General features: G+C 34.7%; 2 protein-coding genes and 2 non-coding genes across 5 annotated transcripts in view; all 4 read right to left on the minus strand.

Annotated features, from left to right (window-relative positions):
* Nucleotides 1–221: 221 nt before the first annotated feature.
* Nucleotides 222–1,790, minus strand: LOC116024991. Its single transcript, XM_031266041.1, has one exon. It carries the CDS (start codon nucleotides 1,701–1,703, stop codon nucleotides 348–350), a length of 1,356 nt encoding a protein of 451 aa, XP_031121901.1. The 5' UTR covers nucleotides 1,704–1,790; the 3' UTR covers nucleotides 222–347.
* Nucleotides 1,791–16,090: 14,300 nt separating this feature from the next.
* On the minus strand, nucleotides 16,091–16,182 carry LOC116026379. Its single transcript, XR_004099847.1, has one exon. It is a non-coding gene; the product is annotated as a small nucleolar RNA snoR114 (small nucleolar RNA).
* Nucleotides 16,183–16,191: 9 nt separating this feature from the next.
* Nucleotides 16,192–16,262, minus strand: TRNAG-GCC. Its single transcript has one exon. It is a non-coding gene; the product is annotated as a tRNA-Gly (tRNA).
* A 2,928-nt stretch (nucleotides 16,263–19,190) lies between these two features.
* Nucleotides 19,191–24,785, minus strand: part of LOC116024495 (membrane protein of ER body-like protein) — an 8,174-nt gene continuing 2,579 nt past the window's right edge. Inside the window, exons 2-8 of one of the 2 annotated variants that reach the window (XM_031265397.1) lie at nucleotides 24,573–24,671; nucleotides 23,971–24,336; nucleotides 23,634–23,726; nucleotides 22,114–22,323; nucleotides 20,361–20,582; nucleotides 19,903–19,964; nucleotides 19,191–19,812 (exon numbers count right to left, since the gene is read on the minus strand). In XM_031265397.1, coding sequence (XP_031121257.1) covers nucleotides 19,366–19,812; nucleotides 19,903–19,964; nucleotides 20,361–20,582; nucleotides 22,114–22,323; nucleotides 23,634–23,726; nucleotides 23,971–24,336; nucleotides 24,573–24,671 — 1,499 coding nt within the window. In that variant the 3' untranslated portion in view covers nucleotides 19,191–19,365. The remainder of the gene's footprint in view (nucleotides 19,813–19,902; nucleotides 19,965–20,360; nucleotides 20,583–22,113; nucleotides 22,324–23,633; nucleotides 23,727–23,970; nucleotides 24,337–24,572; nucleotides 24,672–24,785) is intronic. The other variant, XM_031265398.1, reaches the window with a different exon arrangement.

The following is a 24,785-nucleotide window of genomic DNA, read 5'->3' on the forward strand; positions in this document are numbered from 1 at the left end:
TCTTATCACAAGTATAATTATCTCACCATCTCACAGGCTAACAATATAACGGTCGGACCGGGTATAAGAGCACCTGAAGTGGGTAATTCCACCGCCTTATCACAAGCATAATTACCTCACAATCTCACATCAAGGTTAGGCTAAACAAATAAACCAAAAATTACCAATTGCAACCTAATATAAGACATTCTTAGATGAAGAAAATGACAATTAAGACTACATTATGTGGAAAAAGGGCTGATTATATAAATATAAATATAAATGTATATACTTGTTGAGATTTAGTTGGAAGCAAATACATGCATATGATGAAGATGGAAGGAACCCAAAATTAAACTTGATTATTATTATAATCTGTCTTCAATGTGCACCTTCTTGCTGTGCTTGCTGCTAACATGATGAAGCCATCCAAAACCTTTGATGGCCTTTGAAATCTTCATAAGATTAGGCTTTCCAATTCCCATTCCCAAATTAACCTTCCCAGCTGAGAATTTGAGGGCCTGCAAACAACACAGCTGATCATTCACCTCCTCTTCTTCATCCTCACTATCCACTTTGTTATATCTCTTGCTTTCCCATCTTTTCTTTGTCTTCTTCTTCGACTCCACTTTGCTCTTCATGGCGTCCATTTCGTATGTTTCCCACAACAAATCCATGCCTTCACCGCTCCCATCTCTAGTGTTTCGCTCCTCGTACAGCTTGCACGCCAGTGTCCTTTTCCACTCTTTTTCCTTTCTCATGGATCCATTGCTCACGAGATTGTAATCCAGTGTTCTTGAACTCTCCACTTTTAGACTCTGGGAATCGTTTCCTGTGATTGGTGTTTTTGTTTTTGTTTTGTTGACGTTTGCCTCCTCGTCCTCGGATCCGTTTCTCGCCTTTTGGTTTTCAACCACTTTATCGGCATTGGCGCCTTGTGCCTCCACTTTCTTCTCGCCTTTCACACTACCCATGCTTTCCAACTCCCCAACCAATTCTTTGTGTGTAACCGTGTTTAACCCTGTCTGTTGAACCACTGAATTATCTTGATTTATATCCTTCCAAATGTGTTGTTCCGTCGGAGTGTAGGGCATACTGACATTTAACTCTGCCTGCTGAGTCACCTTTTTTATATCCTTCCAAATACTTTGTTTGTCCGGAGGGTAAGGTACACTGAAATTTAACTTTACCTGTTGAGTCATTGAATTATCGTGATGCTCCCAAATACTCTGTTGGACCAGAGTGTAAGGGACTCTTGAAGTTGGGGATTCAACTTTTGGAACAAAATCTTCCAGTTTCTTGTCCTCCTTCTCCATTGAATTTTCCACTAAACTCTGTTCTGAGAATTGGGATTGGCTTTCTTGAACATCCATTATAGGACCCTCAAACACAATCTTGTAAGCTTCAAAATCCTCCAAATCAAAACACTCCTGGGTTCCATCCTCAACCACGGCATGACAAGCAGAGAGCAGATGACCAACCTTGCTGTGGGGCAAAAACTTGCGGATCAAGCCCGGAGAGACGGTGAGAAAGGCAAGGAGCAAAAGGGAAGTGGTGAACACAAGAGGGAAGAGAAATGAGATGATTTTGAGGAGGTAAGGGGAGAAGAAGACAAAGTATGACAAGTATAGAGGTTGAGAGAGGAGGAAAGAACAGAATTGCTTCAAGTCAGAGATTAGAAGACTGGAAAACCAAGTCTTCCTTGGCAGGCACAGCTCCGACATTTTTACAGAATTGAAAAATGTGGAGAAGATGAGATGAGATGGGGAAAGAAGAGAGAAATGTGGGAGTGTGATGGGAGCAAATGCGGCGTGAATAAAGGAGGGAAATAGGAGTCATCAGAGGAGTGTATGAGGGTGAGAGATTAACTACCCATGGAAAGCAATCATTATTTCTACTTTAACCATCATATTTTCTTGCTTTTTTCTTTCCAATTTACATTTACTTCCTCCCATATCAATCACTCCACACTTTGATTAACTTGCTAATTTATACCAGATCTTATACTTTGTATTGTTCAATATAAATCCATTTATTTTTAAATAATCAATGAATGAATGAATGGCATTGCAATTTGCAATATGTTTTTAATACTCAACCAATATTTACTTGATGTGACTTTATTCGATTAACTCTTTCTGTGCTAACCGATTCAATTCATCAACAGCTAACAAAATCAATAGTTGTAACACTTGCGATGAGACGTAACACAACCCAATAAATATATGGATTAAATTCCTTTATAGCACTTTTGGTTCAAAGAATATGTAGGGAATGGAATTACGCCCCGGATAATAGGGCTTATTCACTTGTTTGATAAGTCATTTTATTATCGGAAAGGGAAATATCTACTCCAATGGTCTCCTGATATTAGCTTATTCCATAGTTCTTTCGCGGAATATGGCTGGAATGAATAATAACATTCCCAGTAAGGATCCTGGAATGATCTATTTCACGGAATAGGCCTGGAATGGAATAACATTCCCAGTAATCGTTTACCTTCTATTCCAGGAACGTTATTCATGGGAATGATCTATTCCCCTTGCAAGGGGAATAGAGAGCTTAATTAAAGTAATTTATGAAGAATTCTTTACTTAAAGTTTTTACTTTGCGTTCTTGTTTCTTGTCCTTTTCACATATAAGTTTGTCTGAACAGTTGTGTTGGTCAGCTGACGGCCACTCAAAGCTCATAAAACCAACATTTTCACTATCTATGGGAATGGACAAAAAGTTGTGTGCTTTTAAGTTCAAGTCATTGACATATATATTCCTTAGCATTTTTGGATAATGGTGACTACGAGAAAGGGTGTAGGAGCCCGTTCCAAGTGTGATTTGCACTAGCCATTAAGTAGGCCCAATTCTAGGGACTAATTAAGGACTTCCGTGCGGCCATCATCTCGGAGGGAGGAGCACACAGGCAGTCGCTACCAAGCACCGCCGCTGGTACCAACGAGTTTTCCGCCGGTGCGCGAGTAAGAGAGATCGCAGGTGACAGTTGCAAAGGTGATGAATCGTGTACTAGATGTTCTTGAGCTTTAGCGTGCAATAGAGAAGGTCGTCGAGAGGGCAACCCATGTGACACCCTCAAGCTTGGACATCCGAGCGATTTAGATTGTACTCAACAGAACGCGTGGATGACTAGTTCACCTCGTCGGTAAGAGGAAATCAGATGACGAGAGCGACGACATCAATTGGTAGAGCACCTAGGTGTGCAAAACTAGCAATTGACATTTGATCGCTTGGGTTCAAAAGACACGACAATGAGTGCTCGTAAAGACAACCTAACTCATATGAATTTGAGATGCCATCACATGTGATGGATCAGTAGTGGAGGAGGTTAGGAAAATGGTGGGAAAACTCGAATTGAGGAGAGTGCAGAAGATTTACTAAGGGATGTAGTGCCCCACCAGGATGCATTGATGATCGCTAAGGATATTAAGGGAACGGTGGTCTAATGGGTTTTTGTGGACACCGGTAGCAGTGTCAATATCCTCTATGCTGAAACCTTCTTCAAATTGGGTCTCAAATATAGTAAGTTGCAACTTGTCAAGACACCATTGGTTAGATTCACTGTTGATTCTATTGAGTCAAAGGGGTACGTTGTTTTAACTATAGAAATCGGTTAGTTCCCCCGAATGCAGAAGATTGACATGTGATAAGTGTTTAACTATGCTACTTTGTGATGCATATTTTATTCATTTTTGGATATGAATTGCTTTAATATTGTTCAAATAGACTAATTTTGTGATTAATTGGAATGAGCAAGCTAATTTTCTGAACATAACAAGGTTTAAAGGCAAAAAGGGCTAAAATATGAAATCTAGATGAGGTGTCACGAGAAAATCGCGCACATGAAATGTGGCCTGAAACACAACTTTAGAAAGAAAGTTCCACTATCACGAAGGATCTCACGCACGTGAGGAGCTTCGTGAGACCAACTTCATAATGAAAACTTTTCTATGACTGATAAGCACAAAAAATAGCTAGAATCAAGGGTCTAAGTTGGGGTTATTTAGTAACATTTAGCATCCTTTTTGTGAATTATTTATGGCGTTTTTATGCTCTAATGCGTAATTTTATTGCAAAACTCTATTTTGGTATATTTGAGTGTTTTTATAGGTCTCGGGGATGAAAGGATAAGGCATGAGGACTTAACGAGCAAACGAAGTGAAGAAGAAAAGCCTAGGGCATGCTGTGCACCTCTCCACGCGTGGAAGGGGCGTGGATCAGTTCCAGTGTTGATCCACGCCGGCCTCTACGCGTGGAGCCATGCGTGGACAAGAGAGGCAGAAATCATTTAATGAAAGGGGCAATTTTGGGGAAGCTATTTAAAGGCTTAGTTAGGAAATTTTAGAGAGAGAGATTATTTTTCATATCATAATTTTTAGATTAGACTTTTACTTTCAAAGCATTGTAGAGAGAAGTTAGAGATCCTAGAAGATTTTCATCATTTGATTCCAAGTTGAAGAAGCAATTTACATTGAAGATTGTAATTGAATTCTCCTAGGTAATCTACATTTCTACTCTTGTTTCTATTTCAATTTAGATTGTGATTTCAATTCCTTGCATGAATTTAGGTTTTGTGATTCCAATTCTTAGAATGAGTAGCTAATTTCTCATTAGGGATTGAATTGAGCAAAGTTATGATGCTAAGTGTAGATCTCTGAGTTCAAAAAAAAGTGTAGATCTCTAGTTCCTAATTGTGGAGATTGATCTATTCTAGTTGGAATTCTTATTCTTGATCATGATTGTTATTTTGTGTGAATTCTATGAGATGGCCAATCTCTTGAATGTTTAAGGCTTTGATCTAGGCATGCTAGTGACTAGTATTAATGCAAGCTCCTTTCAACCATGGATTCCTATGTAGACCTAAAACTATGTTAATAGAGAGGTGTTGTAGTTTATGTGTTTGATGAAATGCCTCTAATGCTTTTGGTTGCCTAATTAGCACTTTAATGCTAGGGAGCCTTAGTACACTAATTTTGGAAAGGGATTAAGTTCCAACGCCCTTGAATAACCAACTTTGTATATCAATACTCCATTGCCATAGTCACACTATGAAGCATCATAACTAAGCATGATTCATTCCCTAGTTTCTTTCATTCGATTTGATTCATTACTTGATTGTTTTTAGTTGATAAACCTTCTACACACGATTGATTTTACTTTGTGCAAATGACATCCTCTTGTGACTACTATGCATTCTCTTGAATGAACGCTAAGTAATCTTCCGATTGTGCCTCCTTCGAGACTCGACACTCGGGGAGTTCATCTCTTCGTTTTAACCTCATATTCCATCTTTACACCCCACTAAAACTAGGTATGCCAATGATGTTTGGTGTCACGCACATGAAAGCGCTCATTAGAGGAAACTTCAGAAACTAAATCATAGCCTTCACAAGCACTCATGAGAATGTATGTGTGTGTCCTAAGAGAGCGGAATGAGCTTGAGAAAAACATTCCTCTTGTTTGATGACATTCGTTGTCAAGTCACTTAACTCTGGAGAATTTGGGTGCAATTGTCTTTGTTGAGCACCTTTGCCTGAACTGGACACCTAAGGGGGTCGGGGTTACCTGGTGCGAGCAGAAGGTAACAAGATCCTGTTATCTCTAAACTTGTTGAAAGATAGGAGAACGGGATATGTGGGTTCATGCCACCACCGAGCAAGCCACAATAGAGGAATCGAGCGAGAGACATGAGCCCGTTGTTGAGTTAGAAGGGTAGCCTTGGAGACTGTCCACCTAGACAAGAAGGTGCAGCTAGGTCTCAAGCTGCCCGCCAAGGTTAAAGAGGCTGTGTTGTGAGTGTTGAGGTAGTATCAGGTCGTGTTTGCCTAGGGCCCGAAGGATATGCCTAGTGTGGATCGGTCAATCATTACCTATCGATTGGCCATGGACCCGTATGTCTAACCAATCGTATAGAAAAATAGATATCTAGCCATTGAGCGTCGAGAACTTGTAAAGAAAGAGGTGGCCAACCTCTTAAAGATCGGCTAAATGAGGGATGTTTAATACCCAACGTGGTTTAGAAATGTTGTTTGGTGCCCCAAGACCCCTACTTGGAGGATGTGTATAGACTTCAGTGAACTGAATAAGACATACCCCAAAGACCTAAGCTCATAATAGGTAACATTTTTATACTTTAGTACGCTAACTAAATACATATTAAGATCATTTCATGGCACTAGGGAGATAAGAGCTCAAACTTAATAATGATTTTCAATATTTAAATCCACGTTCTAGTTAGATTGAAATGGAAGATCAAAAGATAATTGATTTGAAACATTTAGCAAATAATCTTCCAGACATATTTAAATCATAAAACTGTGACTAAGTCTCATATACCTTGCCTAATTAACTTGAACTGGGTACTAATGCTCCTTGATGTTAGAAGTGTGGAAAAGTTATTGCTGCAAAAGATAAGAATTTGTGAAAAACTAAATCTAGTAAAGAAACTTTGCCATTCCTGAACTCTTTAGAGAATTTCATCCTAAAGATTTTCATCTAGAAGGTAAAAAATTCCACTGAATTTATAGGTGCACCAAATAATCATAATACATTGAATGTAGAATGACCAGATCTAAATATCTTTTGAAAATGACAAGAATTTGGTTGATTTAGAATTTTGCTATGAATATAATTTTTATGAATATGGGAGAAATTTATGCTAAAAATATTATAGTTGAAATTTTTTTTTAGAAATTTTTTACAATGATAATTATAGAGTTAATTCCATTTTTAGTCCTAGATTTATAGTTGACATTCCACTTTTAGTCCTTTTTTCCAAATCATCATTCTTTGGTCCTAGTATTATTGTGGAATGACCATTCTTGGTCTTCCATCAACAAAACCGTTTTAATTTCGTAAAATACAAGGGCATTTAGGTCTTCAATTATAAATTTTTTTCAAAAAATTAAAAATAAAAATATAGCGAGTTAACCCACTTTATATAAAAATGATCAAAATGGTCTTGTATTTAACAATATTTTAACGATTTTGTTGACGAATGACCAAAAATGATCATGCCATAATTATATTAGGACCAAACATGGATGTTTTGAAACAGAAAGACTAAAAGTAGATTGCCACCTATTAATCTAAGACCAAAAATAGAATTAACTCATAATTATAATTTACTTAGCATGCTAATTGATAGGGATAAAATCCCGATCTACCATTACCGACCTCCCGGTCTATTCTCTGCGTAGGACTCGTAACTTGACCCCTCCAGAACCTTTTTCCCGGTCATCGATGACCGGTCAGTGTCATGTCCCAACCTCGTTGCGGGTCCCTTGGAGATTCGAACCAAGAACCTCCTAAAGCTAGGCACTTAACCGTGGTTGGATTGGGCCGACGCATTGACCGGTGCATGTTTGACACGCGTATCAAATGCCGCCGGGCCAGAATCCACTCCGAGACCCCCTATAAAAGGCGCATTTATTACGGCTAAGGGACTTTTGGATGTTTTCCAAAACTGAATAGCTAAAGAGACCGGGAACCTCTAACCCACTGTCACGTAGACCGGTTTCGTATAGGGTATTCCTACTTGTACCCGCTTTAATATATATACAGTATATTTACTCCGTATAGTCGTATTTGACTCTATCACTAATGGTTGTCTACTCTTTCGAAGTAGATAAGGACTCATTTAGACCCAAAGAGGATAATGGAGATGATTTAGGACCATAAGTCAATTACTTCATTGTCATTTGAGCACTACTTTAGAACCAGAAATTCCATAATCGCATCGGCCTTAATATTGTATTTGCAAAAACTTGATAGCAACATTTACTACTTCTCCTACAATGAAACATTAGAATAAAGTTTAACATATCCTCCGGTATTTTCAAGGTACAAAATATTTTGGCAATTATGCAAGAAACTAAGATTTGATTTTTTTAAGCTAATTGATACTCGCTTTTTGTTTGATCCAATAATTCTAGATCCCCCATGGTCGTCATTTGAGTATGTATTACCATCATTGTCTTATATGAGGACAATGAAGCTTGTGTTGCACAAATGTGAAATTGGTACATTAAAGAATATTTGGCAAAACATATAACATTAAGATTCTACCAATGTGAACTCCATAAGAGTCACGAGATTATTATATAAAATGTTCGCTCCAGTGACAATCTAGCAAAATTATTTCATCAAATTCATTACTATACTTGCTTTTTGGAAGACATGTTTACTATGTTAGAATGTGTAGGCTTACAAGCAGTTGGAGTTACATTTTCTTGAATCAATCTTGAAGATTGGATCTTAAAGACCAACATGTGTACTCTTTTTCCTGTGGTTGAATTTTGATATAATTTATTTATGAAAAGAGTTTTTTAACGTGGCAACTAGTGTAACACTGAATACATATACATCATGTACTATTTTTCTTAACTAGATTTTTTTGATTATATTTTTCTAGTGAGGTTTTTATCAAGCATGAGTACGATGCAATAATGTTCAATTGGAAGTTTTGTAAATAAATAAATGTGGACATTGTTAAAGGACTCTTATTATGATAATATCTCTTCATCATATATAAATTTATAGTTTATTGGAATTCCATATATCATGTATATATAATTGAATTGAAGGATGAATAATATGAGGATGATTTTTCTCTCTCTATTTCTTATCACATTATTTATATATATATACTATCTATTGCATTTATAGAATGATGATGACATTCAGGTTACCATTTCAAATGGGTGGTCATAGGTTTGAACATAATGGTGAAAAATATTTGAGAAATTATATAATAGATATTACCTTGTAAAAAATTATGAGTATTAGAAAAACCGCAAAAATTGATTTAGGTAAAGTTATCAACATGTGAGGGAGAACATACAAAGTTTTCCCCAAAAATATCAGCACGTACTTTTTCCGTTGTGATGTTGATAACAAAGGTGGTCACCTTATGAAATACGATAAATAGCATTAAACAATTGATTAGGATCCGACAACAAATGTAATCATTCACCGTTAATTCCTCCAGCTATGCATTTTAAATTTTTAGTTGTGGTCAAGGCCGGGGCTTAAATGGAAATTGGATCACATGCAAGCTTTTTGCTATTTCCAGCTTCTAATTAAATCTTCTTTAATGGCACTTTGCACTTTGCAACAACTCAATTTATTGACGAAATTAAAGAAGATTGCAATTTTTACTGTTACGAAAATCCATACCAATACATGTATTCCACGTAAGACAACGTTGACAAATTAGTTATATATCATGTGTATTAAAATACATGCATGTATTCTCAAAAAATAAAAATAAAAATAAAAATACATGCATGTTTTATTTTGTGAGAATGCAAAAAATTATACTCACCCATACTATATATATCAAGTCAATTTTGACAACTATTAACTATTTGATTTGGTTAAACAATCCGTATGAGTGTTTGATTAATTAGCTTTTGTAACAATTTATTGCTTCAAAATGCTAAAATTTAAAAAGTTGCTTAACTTTTTTTATCAGCTTTTTGAGAAAGTCATTTTGAATGTAATAAGTTATTTGTTAACAGCTAATTTAACAAACACTTTTCTACAATCAACTAATCCTATCAACTAGTCAAATCCACTAATTCAATCAGCTAACATCTATTTACCAAGCACCCTAATGTGTTTTCTTTTTTTTTTCTTTGTTTTTATCTACCATTTAAAGGATTTTGCACAAATTTTATAAAGAAAGGATTTTGCACAAATTTTATAAAGAAAGTTGCAATATTTCGAAAACCAAAACTAATCCAATCCAAACGTAACTAGGCAAAAATAAATAAATAGTAAAACAAAAAAAAAAACTAAACTAAACTAAAACAATAAAATAAAAATAAAAACAATTAATCAAATCAAATAAAGCCATTTAGTTTTTTTTTTTTTTTTTTTTTGGAATTGGTTAATTAGATTGGTTGGTATCAATTCTTAAATTGATTTTTAAAAACAATCATATTCAAAAACCATATACAATGCTAATTGTCAAACTCATAAATGTTTCTAGAAAATGACATTATTTCAAAAATATTTTCAATTGTTTATATTTGGTTGGAAAAAGAATTGTTATTTTTTATTTGGGCCTTTCTCTCAATATTAGTATTATATAATAATACTAATTAAATAAAATTGATGTCGAAACCCTAATGACCTGTAATAGCAGGGCATTTATAAGTTTTTAGACTTCATTGCCTCAATATAACATGTTAAAGGGTATAATTGCACTTTTTAAAAGTTTAGGAGGCTAATTGACTTTTCAAGTAAAGTTTAAGGATTTATTTGACCATTTTCTCTAGAAAATAAGCAATAAAGAAATAGGGAGTATTATTCTTTATGAACATGCGTCCATGAACAATAGTAAACATGACAGAGTAATAAAAAAAATAAAGTTGGTTTGACCAATGAATAGTAAAAATGGGACAGAAGGAGTATTATTTTTTATGAACATGCGTCCATGATGCAATATGAATCCTGGTCCAAAATATAATTTTCCTTTAAAAAAATTGTTAGGACCATCTCATATTTAAACAAAGTCAACTCAGTCCAATCCTAACTTGGTAGATTACGAGAGTAAATATAGTTTTTAAAAAATTAGTATAATATTTTCCTTCAACCTATTTTTTGACAAGACTTTATTTAAGTTATTTACAATTTAATTTTTTATTTTAATACTTAGTTTAGTAATATTATCGATTGGCATAGATGTATTTTATACTGGTTACAAACATTTATAAGTACATGCGATTGAAAGGAGTAACCGAGTGAATGGAGCATTATTCTTATATCTAAAAATCACAAATTCAATAGTTACCCACGCTTTTGTGGATTGAGTCAAAATGGGAGCAATTCACAGGTGACGTAAAAATTGAAAAGAATAGAGGAAGCAAGCATGCAAGTGTAGGGGGTCACTGGCAATAACAAGACTAATTATTTATAAACTCATTTACCCTCATGATAAGTAGTGAAATTCTAAAGAGGAGAAATTATTGTGAATTAGAAAGGAAGCAATGGAAGATAAGAGAAAACATATATATGCTGCGGGCAAAGCTATTAGCTATGGGCCCTTTAACTTTGTAGTTTCAACAGAGACCATCTTTAGATTCCTTGAATTGATTTAGTTACACTTTCCCATCCTAATTTCCTTTCTTCATCTTTTGTCCCCCATACTCCTAATCAAACCATATACCACTTCACCCCAATTTCTAAAATCTCATCTCTTTGTCGGCTTTATGTTTAAAAATATATTCAACATTTTAGTAATTACATCATAATATACAGAATTCAAGTTTATAATGCACAAAATTCATGTTCATAATGCATATACACATAAACACAGTATAATGAAAATGAATCAAACACTTAACATATACACAATATTTATATTTATAATGCACAGAATTCATGTTCATAATATACAGAATTTATGTTCATTATATCGTGTTTATGTATATGTGTATTATGAACATGAATTATGTACATTATGAAGTCAAATTCTTTGTGTTAGATCAAGGTCCACGATATAACGATTGCATAAAATAATGATTGGCTACGGGAACAACACTTTTATGAGGACCCTTTGGGACATTGCTGTAGAATTTTACATGTTCTTTCGTAACAAATTGTACGGAGTAATATCTTTCTTTTCACATGTAGAGTGGTTCAAGAATAGCCTGGGGGGAAAATGTGTGGGCGTGGGGTGAGTTAGGTTTAGCCCTTAGGCAGGTTAGATGTACTCCACATGGGAACACACTTGATGGCTAATCAAGTACTACATATGCCCATGCACCCTTTAGGACCCCCTCAACTTTTCAACAAAGTGGTTGTTGTTGCGCACTTAATAATTTTTTTCTTTTAGGATATGGTAAAGGCTCAATAGCACAAAACTCACTTTCCTTTTCCATATCAACTTTGACCTGCAAAATTTTGAGCCATTTCACTATTACTGTGAATCTGTGACTTTGATGGGTTGTCGGCAATAATCTATACTTTCATCGCCACCAAATTAAATTGAAAATAATACATGACACATCCACACATTTTATCTTGAGAAATTAAAGACTAAGATTTTACCATTACTAAACTTTTAAGTTTGCAATAATTAAAAAAATTAAACCCCACTCATAAAAATTTTCAATAATTATAAAATTGACTCCGTATTTTTATTTTTATTTTACTAAAATCCTCAACTATTGAAGAACCCTAAATCCTGTTCACATTTGATAAACGAGGGTTCAGGTGAGAACACTTCACCTGTACAGAGTATAGTCTTATAGACTATGTCCAGATTTAGAAACTCTAACACAGAGAGGTACCTAATTGGCGCTAATTCCCCTAGACATACCACCTTATCAAAAGGGAAAGCACTTTCAACAATCAAAAGCTTTTCATCTTTTTCCTAGTCAACTCAACCAAAGGAAAGGGTGAACAATTATGCCCCTCCTTTATCTAACATCTCTCCAATTATAGTTAACCCCAATGCAGTTGAGAACATGATAAATAAAGGAGACAAGACTTAATTGCTCTAGGTTAAACATCTACATCTTATTATTAAAGCTCATTATGGTGATGAATCTCTCCTTATCACACTGGAGAATGGTTTAGCTTTCACCTGCGATTGCGCATAGCTGCAACCGTTATACCCAATATCAAGGGATCAATGTTTAGGGGGAAAGTTTCATCCAAGAAAAAGAAAGCAAGCTCATACCACTAATAATCAGTTCAACCTGTATAACACCAAACTTCGACTAACATGTTGATCACAAATACAAGAAATGAGAATTTCAAGTAAAATTTTTCTTTTTTCAAATGTTAGGTGCTTAATTGCCAGACAGCCAGGACACCATCTACTCCCCCATCACACATGAAAATAATAGGAAAGGAAATTAATAAAAAATTATAAGCAAACAAAAACAAAACAAAACAAAACAAAGCTGGTTTAAAAAAAAATAAAAAATAAAAAATAAAAGAAGCAAAAGATAATGATAACTCAGGATTCGAAACAATTTGTAGCAGTTATGTCATAGACTTATAGCACAAATGAGATACAGTCTAAAAAAGTTGCTTGCTACTTAACATAAAAGCATTTTGCATTAATTGCATAAATTACACAGCTACTACTCATTCATAACTGGTTTGTTTTCATTTGCTTTTGGCTTCTGTTCCTTTGGCCTCTGCTCTTCAGTTTTCCTGTACAAAGATTTGGACATCAGACAAGAAGCATCTAATACACTAGTACATGGTAAGATCTGGAAAAGAAAAACAAACTTAAAGGTGAAGAATGTGGAAAAGAACAGTAAATTATAAAAGTCAAGCCAAAAACATTATATAGAAGAAAGGAAGTGATATACTTCAACTACAATAATCATATAAGAGGTAACCTTTAAACTTCTTGATAACGTAAATTATAAACACAGCCCGTCAACTTGTCTTCACTGAAGAAAAGGTGGGTAGCTAAATGACATTTTAGAAGTGCAACTACCAATCTACCATCTTGCAATGAAACAATTCTAAACATTTAGGGGCTTCAAACGTAATTTTTGGTTGAAACTTGAAATTCTGATTTCACTTGATAGTTGATAATGCAAGTATTGGTTAGTTTGGGTGGTTCTAATAGTCACAAAACAAAAAAGTCTAACTTGTTCAAGATGAAGTATAAAACCTAGAGATGAAGGTAACCTATTGAGATAACTAAGCATGAGCACCTATGGAGTAGTAGTTAGGGAAATTTGCAGGTTCTGAACCAGCTTGGCTCAGCTGCAAGTATTTGTAGGAAACAATTGTTCCCCTAAGAAGTTTTAATGAAAAACAAAGTGATATCACAGCACAGCACAGCACAGCTCAGCTCAATAAACTGGCCATAAAAGAAGCAAGTTCAATTCATGTAAAAGCATAATTCCCAGATGCACCTCACCGAAGCAACGACAATAAAACTCTCCAGAGACGAATAATCTTAACACATCTAAATTTAGATGCCTATATATAGCTGCAATGCAGTACTCTGGTTAACCTATATATAGTTCTCTAATTCCAATGCAAATGTTGAATGCCTAATTGCCTACCCCACTTAACTCTTGATCAAGGTTATAATAACCTCTAATAATTTGAAAATTTTAAACTTGCTAGGAATGATCAATCACACTATTTAGACCTAAAACCTCAAGCATAATATAATTGTCTTAAAATATATCTTTATTCTCATATTTTACAGTCAGAAAATCTGTTATTTACCCCATTACAAATGTATACCGTTCATATATATATAGAACAGCGGTCAGCAAAATTTTAACTTCAATCTACAGCGAGAGATATAATTGTCCGCAAGTGATTCTACATTCCGAAACTCCAGATAAATGAAATTGAACCAAAAATATGTTCGGAAATTTTAAGTTTTAGATACGTCAATCATGATTTTACGACCGGTAGAATTAAATACAATACAAGTTAGAATACAGAACGCGAACAACAGAAATTTACAGCATACCTCTTGTCAGAGGTGCCTCCCTTCTGGCTAAGGAAGGACCGGAAAAGTGGCGAGTTCACGTCGTAAATCATCGTCGTTGTCGTATGATAAACCTCCAAAAATCTCCAAAACCCTAGTTCTCCTCTGTTCTCGACTTCTGGAAGATTGGCACAAAACTATTGGGCATTTATTATTATCTAAATCCCGGACCTCAGGGTGCCTCGGTGGTGGTATTGGGCCAACAGTGTATCTCAGCCCATCTTTTGGAAATCAGACTCTAACATGGCGTTTGGTTGGAGGAGGGAATGAAGTGAGAAAAGAATTGTAATTCGGTGAATAAAATAGAAATTGAAATTACAGTGTTTGGTATGTAGAAATATGAGTACATGGAATTGAAAGGGAATAGATGATACAATGACCGAAATGCCCTTGTGTAATAATAATAATAATAATAATAATAATAATAATAATAATGTACGATGTAAGTAAATAGGAAAATGTAAAGATTTGGTTTGCTTCTTGTTTTGTTGCTGCTTGATGGAGAGTGTTGAGAAGAAGAGATGAGAATGGGGAGGCGTTAATGAGTGAATGACAGCCAGAAAAAGGGTGTTAAATACCGAGGGTAAAATGGTTTTCACATTGGCTCTCTTTCTCCTCCAACACGCCGAATTACAATTCTCAGGAGGGAGGGTTTGCATTCCAATTCAGCTTTGGGAGGGAATTGCAATTCCCTCCTACCAAACACAGTAATTTGTTATTTCACTGAATTGTAATTTAACTCCTACATACCTACTGCCAACCAAATAGCCTGTAATAGGTTATTAGTTACAAGCTTCTCATTTTCGATGGAAGCCCATATTTTTTTTTTCTTCTTCTTCTTTTTCCAAATAGAACGCCCATATTCTTTAGGTCGCAATTCAACTTTTAAAAAAAAAAAAACTAGTCAAAAATATTATGATCCTGTTTGGTAAATGGTTGTTGGCTGATTGGGTTAGAAGGTATGATTAGTGGATAACATTAGCTGATTATAGAAAGTTATTTAGTAAAATTAGCTGTTAGCTGATAGTTGTTTGGTATAATTTCTTTTTTCAAAAATCTAATTGAAAATGCTGCTTTTAGTAGCCTTTTGAATTTTAGTATTTTAGTGTTTCAAAAAGCTTATTAACCAAACAACTAATGGTGGTCAAATAAGCCAAAATTGACTGACATACTGATTATTTACCAAACAAGGCCTATATATAACAAAAAAATTAGATCTCTGCGTCTGCTACATATACTGAACAAGAGGAAGAAGAACACAGTAAAATGAAAAGACCCATTTACCTCACACATAACCCTTCACTAACGGATTATAAACGAAAGGATTAATGCTAAAACGAATTCAATAGTCAATTGTATTTGTCGTCCAAATTAAAAGACAATGACCAATTTTGGAAAATCAACATAGTCGGGGGCATAACTAGAATTAACTCTATTATTAACATATTATAACAAATCCATTCTGTTTAACGCACTGGTAAAAGTACTAGTAACTATCCTAAAACATAATTATGAATTGATGGTTACACAATACACATATTCTTAAAAATAATGACAAAATTTTTAGATCAATTAAATATTTGAAGTTTTTAAAAAATTATTTGCAAAAAGGAAGAGAAGCTCAGTGGCGCATGGTGTCATCCGATAAGGTCAGACAAGCTGTGGAGACCCAAATCACCACAAGAGCGCAACTTTCATCATCATTGCTTAACTGATCGTGCACCAGCCGGGAATCGAACCCGGGTCTGTACCGTGGCAGGGTACTATTCTACCACTAGACCACTGGTGCTTCTTGTTTCAGGTCACTGAATTTCTTAAAGTTAACCGTATAACCAAAAGTTGTTTTGCATTACTAAATTCCTAGTACTCCGTACTTCCTAAGTGGTGTATTACCAAAAGTTCTCTAAATCAATGTACATATTATTATCAAGATAAACTTGTCCTATCAATAAATTTAGGAGTATTACAATTGTATTATCAAATTCCTACCTCAATATGATCAAGTTTTACCGAAAAATACTTAATAGATGAAATCAAATTAAATCAAAGATCAGTGATAAATTATTATCAAATAAAGAAACTTTATTTTATTATACTACTTTTAAGACATTTGTAAGAAATACAAATGCCTTTATAATAATCTCTTAAAACATATCTTTTATGGTTTTTTTTTCTTTTACATATGATCTTAAATAATAATGAAAATTTTATATACACACCAAAATAAGACCCATGAATGATAGCATAAGTGAATACTTTTGAAAAAATTTTTAGGCACAAAAAAAGTATTCAATAAAAAGAACAAACAAATGAAATTGAACCTACAAAAAAAATATTCAATAAACTGTTGACTCTTTGTGTTTCAATAGGTTGAGAAAGGAGTTATGAACATATATTACATTGTAACAGAGTCAGTAATACTAAAAAAAAAAAAAAAAGAAATCGAACCCAAATTCGTCTCAAAGTTAAGCAATTTGATTCTGACTTTTTTGAACTGAACCGAACCCTAGTTCGATTCGGTAATATACAAAAAGGTAATGAATTCTCGTTACATATAATCACATTGATATATTTTCCCGCACGCCCTGCGCTCCCTAGTCCCTACCCAGAGCTCCAAACTAGGGCAAGCAGCACTTGTTTCTTCTGCAACCTCGAACCCGCCTCTTCTCCACGGTTCCAAACTAGGCCAGCGGCGAAGATGATAATTCCAGTACGCTGCTTCACCTGTGGAAAGGTAATCAACTGGGTTTCTCAGTAATTGATTATACCTTTTTTCTTGCTCACTAGGGGTTTCAATAATCTTCATGGTTTTAGCGAAGAAATTTGCTAATTTTCTGCACTCGTGCTCTACGAATGTTTCATGGATTGTTATATTTTCAGGTAATAGGAAACAAATGGGACGAGTATCTCGATCTTCTCCAAGCCGATTATACTGAAGGGTTAGCTTTATGATTTCTTCTCTTCGATTCCAGTTGAAGGAATGAGTTTTTATTTTAAAAATTATTGAGAGAACTTCAACTCAATTTAAATTGCATAGATGATGCTAAACCTCTTAAGCTATACGTTTATTCAGTTTACTCAATTTCCAACTGGAATACACAAATGAATCAAATTAGAAATTTGAACCTTCTAGCAGGTAACTCTTTTGTTGCTTGTGGGTAACTATTGGCAAAACATTAGGTTACAACCTTGATCATAGTTATAATTATCGATTTACTTAAGTTTCTTATGGATTATTGGCACACAAACTATAACTAGAATAGCCTTTGCCAAACATGTAGAATGGATATTTTTTAATCTATAGTCGCAATTCACATATTACCTTATCTTACCAAACAGCACCATAGTATTGATGATTTCCAGTTTCTGTGCATCTCTTGACATTTTGTGACCTTCATTGTTCTTGGTTAACCTTGGTGTGTAGGGATGCACTTGATGCTTTGGGTTTGGTTCGCTACTGCTGCCGAAGAATGCTGATGACCCATGTTGATCTTATTGAAAAGCTGCTGAACTACAACAGTAAGTATCCACCTTACCTTAGTATCGCACATAGAGATCACTTACTAATACCCACTACATAAGACCTTGAGTATTTATATGTTTGTTCTACTTGTTAGTCAGTCCAACTAGATTAGGATTAGTTGAGCATTTGTCTGTTTGGTCAGATTCTCCAAGCTGACATATGCATCTAACATTTTAGAGTTTACACTAATTTGTTTATCCTAAAGTTTTCCTTTATTAAACATTTTAAAAACTCTACAAGTGAGCGGCCTGATGGGAGGCATAAGATGAAAAAGGCATTAAATTGGAGGGTTGTGGATATTTTTTCTCCTAAGAAATGAATAAATCATTTTTCATCTTTTAGCCTTAAGTTATTGGCACTTGAGCTAAAAAAATTCTGAGAGAAAGCTTGTAGTTAGTGATAGATGCCCATTGGTTTTGATTTGATCTAAATCATTGTTTTTGACTAATATAGGCTCTCTTTCACTTTTCTTTTGGCAGCTTTGGAGAAAGCTGATGGCAGCTGATTAAAACATTTTTGGAAGTGGCTAATGTGCATGTCTTATCCTTGTGGATAGTTGTTTGATATGAGAACTTATCTAACTTTCTATGCATTTATTCAAGAATTCAAGTTTGTAATATAACAGACAAGTAACAAAGTGTTTTTGGAAATGGAGTAAACTGACAATTTGCATATGTTCTCTTTGATTTGCTTGGTAACTAAGGTGGATGTAACTAAGAGCATGTTTGGTTGGATGGAAAAAGTTTTCTAAGTCAAATTCCTAAAATTTGAGGAAAATGGTATTTTGTATTGTTTGGTTCATTGAATTTATTTTCCAAAAGGAAATAGAATTCCTCAACATTTGAAGTAAAAGTTCTCTTTACTCAACCAAGGGATTTTGTTTCCCATAGAAAAAGTTTTCTTTGTTCACTTGGTAGGATAATTTCTCTCTCATAGAACTTTCTTAATTACCCTTATTATTGTTGTTGTGGTGTAGGGGCATATTTATTAGTCTTTATATTCATTATTCTATACAATTTTAAACCCAATTAAATAAATGAATTAATATTTCTACTAATTTCTTTTCTACTCACCAAACCATGGAATATTTTTAGTGAACTAAACAGGTGTGGTTAGAGTGTTTGCAAAATCCTCTGTAGTAAATATTTTATTTTATTATTTATTCATTTTGGGGGAAAGGGTCAACTTTATATGAAAGAAAAATGTAAAATCTTTGAATTTTAAAAAGTTACAATTAAACACTTGAACTCAATAAAACCAAACCGCTAACAACTTTCCGTGCATGAATCTTGAGGTTTGGAAAAAAACAAAAACATGAAAACATAGAAACTGAAGACTTGAGCATCATGATGATTGTGATTGCCAGGAATCAAAAGAAAGCCGAATTTGGATTTTGCGAGTTGATATTAGGAAGAAGAAGAGTGGCTTGGTTTGGGGTTGGGGTGAACCAACCAAGTTCATCCATGAGCTTCTGAAACAAATGGCCCATTGCATAAGCAACGCCAGAAGCGGTAGCCGCAGCAGTAGCATATTGCAGAATGGTTACAAAGTATTGGTTAAACGTATTGGCTCCGGAAGTGTAAGCTTTTCCAATGGCAAGAAGAAGGACGCACACAAAAGAAGCCAGTGCCACGCTCAAAAGCTTCAAGTCTCCATCGTCACTCTGGCGAAACGTGAACCCGTATAGCGCGGGCGGGGCGAGGCCAAAGATGAGGTAGGATAGCATGGCAACAATGGCGTGAAGTAGGAAGTGGTTTCTTTGGCCTAGCACTTTGCTGTACTCTTCTTCAGGGCTCTTGATTTTCAAGTCCAGAAGCTGCAATTAATAATAAGAGTTAGTTTGCAGAAAAAGTTGTAGTGGTGCTAAGGAATGGAAGATGTTATTATTATTATATGGGCAGCATACATTGTGTGCAACCACGAAAGAACCACCTATGAGATTTGCCACTCCAATAGCTACAGTGTTCACTGCAAAAAATCAACCCAAATCTTTTGAGGAAACATCACATGAAACTCAACTGAAGACTGAAGTTTTAGGAGGAAACGTTAGAATCAAGCGTTTTTTAACTACGCCAAAAGTTATAGCTAGTAGCAAAAGGGCTACTTTGTTTCCTGTATTAGAGTCAGGTTATTGGTTCGAGTCTTAACAAGAACAAAAACTGTGCAGTTAAGAGTTAAGACTAAGAGGTAAAGGGCCAAGATTGATGGCTAGGAGAATTGTTGGGGCCAATAAAGGGTCAAGTGCAATACCATGCCTCTTGAAATTGTGATGGCGGTTTATAAGGAAATAAAGTTGCGTTTTTGTTACTAGCTATATCTTTTGGCGTAGTGGTAAGCGTTTGATCTTAATAGGAAACGACTTACATGTGGTGGCACCAGATGCGGCAGCAGAGGAAACCACGCTTAAGCTTGTGATTGATTCCATCAGACCTCCATACACAACGCTTTTCACGACCTCTACTGATTTTGAACTTCTTTCTTCAGGTTCAGGTGGATCAACTTGTGGTTGTGTGGAGGTTCCGGTTTCGGTTCCAGTTCCAGTTCCTGCTTTATTTGGGTCTTCAATTGGAATATGTACATCTCCTCCTGCAATACAGTGGCAATTCCATCAAGATCACATCATTTTTTGATTGTTTCTCAACTTGAATACTACTATTTCATCCAGGGCCAGTCCAAAGGTTTGATAGGGGCAAATTATTGCATGGACCATGGTCCACACAGCTGTGTGGACCAAAAATAAAAAGTGCATTATTTTTGTACTGAAGGTACATTATTTTTGTACTGTAGGTACATTATTTGATAGTATATATCAAATAATGTACCTACAGTACAAAAATAATGTACCCTATAATAATGTACCTACAGTACAAAAATAATGTACCCTATAATAATGTACCTACAGTACAAAAATAATGTACCCTATAATAATGTACCTACAGTACAAAAATAATGTACCCTATAATAATGTACCTACAGTACAAAAATAATGTACCTTCAGTACAAAAATAATGTACTTTTTATTTTTGGTCCACACAGCTGTGTGGACCATGGTCCATGCAATAATGNTACCTACAGTACAAAAATAATGTACCCTATAATAATGTACCTACAGTACAAAAATAATGTACCTTCAGTACAAAAATAATGTACTTTTTATTTTTGGTCCACACAGCTGTGTGGACCATGGTCCATGCAATAATGATTGTTTTATAGGCCCCTGGGCGAAATTAAAAAAAGGGCTTCTATATGAAGAATTTGTTTCTGGATGATCAATTTGTTTACTTCTTTTTTCTTTTTTTACTTCCGGATGAATGTTTTTTTAGGCAACATTGTATAAAAAAAAAAAAAAGGGAAAAAGGGTTAAATAGACCCTTAAACTTTACACCAAAAGTCAATTAGGGACCTAAACTTTGAAAATGGACAATTAAACCTTTTTACATGTCAAATTGAGGCAATGAAGCCCAATAACCGGTAAATGACCTGTAATAACAGGTCATTTAAGTTCCGGCGACATATTCCGGCGACCAGCGATGGCCTATTTGACCCTTTTCCCTAAAAAAATTTATTATAAAATTGATCTTAACAAAAAAAAAAAAAAAAAAAANAAAAAAAAAAAAAAAAAAAAAAAAAAGAACAAAAGCAACTGACACTTATATGAATCAATTAAACCGAATCAGTCAATCAAAAATCTTTAAGTATTTGAGTGGTTGTTGTGGCGTAGGCTCGACCGACGACCCTTATACTCTTGGGCAGCGTGAACGATGGGTGTGCGACAACGTCTCTTTCAGTCTTTGTGTGTTCAGTTCTCGACTTCCAGAAACAATAAACTCTATTTTTTTTAATATATAATAAGTAACCGAGTCAGTAATATTCAAAAAAAAAAAAAGTAATATATATATATATATAATACTCCGTATATCTTATGGCCTATGGGCCCCCTATAAAGATGGGCCATGAGTAGGTGCCACCCTGAACCCCCTTAGGGCCGGCCCTGACTTCATCATGTCTTGATTTTTAACTCCATCCTTCTTCTCTTGTGTAATTTCAGGTTTTGGTTTCACTGAATATATGTATGAAAATTCTGTGAATAAATTTTTAGGCAATTAAGCTTCATTACCCGATGAAAGTCCACCTCCCTGATAGGTACTGCTGGAAGGCTTTACAGAATGCAGGGGCTCATGCTTCACATCCTCGTCAATCATTTCTGGTGGTGGAGCTCGGGTTTGCTGTTGAGTATAAGCGCTCTGTGTTCCATCCGAATGATGGGATGATGAATTAATAGCATCACTACTATCTCCCATTAAATGCCCATCATTTGGCTTCTGCCCTGAGAAGAAGAGTATATCCAAGTTAGATCAAATTCTCCTTCCCTCCCAGTCTGTTGGTGTGGTTCGATTAATAAGATTTGACTGGAGTTATTTTTAATTTAATTTTTTATAATATTAAGTTTAGTATTAATATATAAATTATATATATTTAAAAACTACATTAAAAATCCAATTAAACACAAAATTAAATTTAAAAATAGTAAAAGAAAACAATGAAAAAAGAGTAGGTTTGACCAATGAATAGTAAACATGATGGATAAAAGGGGACGGAGTGAGGATTAAAAAGTGAAGTATATAAGAGTTTTTGTCACTTTTGATCCCATGACACATGAGTTTGGTGCATTCTTATAAATTGTCGCAAAACATAACCTCCTCCCCTCCCCCCCGCCCCCCCTCTTTTTGTCTTTGTTAAATACCTTAAATGTCTTTTTGTAGTTAATCAAGTTATTCAGTCATCGACTTTGATTGTTTTATCCATTTTTTTTTTGAATACTATTAACTTTATTACAATGCAATATCTGTTCATAACTACTTTCTCAACCTATTGAAACACAAGAGTCAGTATTGCCTCCACTGAGGCTCGAACCCACCACCTCCCGTATAAAGGGAAGGTTTTTTTTTTTTTTTTTGGTTTTGTTTTTTTGTTTTACCCAATTAAGTCTTCAACTGTTAGAATCAATAACTAATCGAGAAAAACTACTATAGTCGAAGACTAAATTGAATAAAACCACTATAGAAGAATACTGGATAAAACTACTAAAGTCGATGACTAAAATGGTATTAATAGATGTGAAATTACTAAGCTATCTTAACATAGAACTCGGTAAAACCATCAAAGTCAAAGACCTAATTAAGCATAAAAAGACGTTTAGGACTAAATAGAGAAAAACCATTATAATCTATAACTAAATTTGGTATTAATTTTTTTTTTCTTTCACTTTTGGTCCTCCTAACGAGAAATCCTACCAAAGTTGATTAAATTATTGACTTGTGAGTTACCAAATAGTATGTGTAAAAATCACACTTTCTACCCGAAAATGTTGTGTGAATGAACATTTTTGTCCATAAACTTTGGTCACAAATAGGTCATGTAACAAAATCTAATACAATTTCATCATCAAATTATTATGTGAAGACCAAAAGTGTAAAAAAAAAAAGAAAAAAGAAAAAAAAATAGAAGAGGAATCACACACCTATAATAACAATTTTCGTAGATGTAACTCAATTATATAATCATCTTAATTTCTAAGTCTGACAATTGACAAGAGAAGAGATGAAGAAGCTAAGCAAACTTGAAGTACTGTACTACCTTGGTCAGATGGTATGGTCGCCGATGGTTGGTCCTGTGAAGTCTGCGCTTTTGGTGTTCCTCCAAAAAACCAACGCAGGTCAAAGCATTTGCCTAAATAACATACACAGATATATTATTATCTGATGAGAAAATTGTTGAGCAAAGGCCGGTAAAAGGATAAGTCCAATAAATTGGTAGTTAGAGAATGATTGAACTGAGCCCAGCACCCTGTATTTTCGCTATAAGCAATAACTTTTGACATAGTGGTAATAATTTATCCTAATAAGTGGTATCAGAGGTAAAATTGTACGTACCCAAAGTACACATTTATGCATTATGCACAATACCTACGTACCTTCAGATGCATTGTTTGATTCTTGTTGGTCTTCTTCAGCGCTTCCCCTGTTTTCGTCGGTTACTGTTTTATCAGGAAGGAAAATTTTGAAGCAGTCTAGACATCCAAGCAAATCAAAATCCTTCTTGTCTGGAGTTTGAATTGGAGTTGTTGTTTCACGCTTAATCCTCAGAATAACTTTGGAAATGGGCTTCTTGCAGTTTGGGCAATGAGCGCTATGTGTGTGCAACTTATCTATCGCCCTATCGAAGAATTCCAGCTCAATCACCTCATCCTCCATCGCACCACCACCCCGGGCAGCGCTCACCAGCCTGCCAAGTTCACCAACATTTCCAATCTCCGCAGAGGGCATCATGTTACTGGCCTCTGCAACCGATTTTTATTACGTTGAGCATATAAATAATATACAAACATAAATGTGTAACCGAACTATAAGGTTAGATTTTTAGTTGAGATGGAACACATACTTCAATTATTTTGATGCAGTATAATGCATGAATCTGTATGTGAAGCTACTAGCTAGCCCTAACAAGTCTGAAACTACTTTACTGATTCTATTTATATGACACTAGGTAGGTAGCTAAGTGCTAGCAACAACTAACCTCCATTGGAGAAATGGAAAGGTTTTCCTTCACTATGATCATCCATGCAAGGATTCCCAATTTGGTAGGTCCATACACAATCCCGACATCTCCACATTCCTTAAGCCGCGAACAAATTTTCATATATATATATATATATATATATATATATATATATATATATATATATATATATATATATATATATATATATATATATATATATATATATAA

Source organism: Ipomoea triloba, chromosome 7, assembly GCF_003576645.1.
Source record: "Ipomoea triloba cultivar NCNSP0323 chromosome 7, ASM357664v1".
NCBI lineage: Eukaryota > Viridiplantae > Streptophyta > Magnoliopsida > Solanales > Convolvulaceae > Ipomoea > Ipomoea triloba.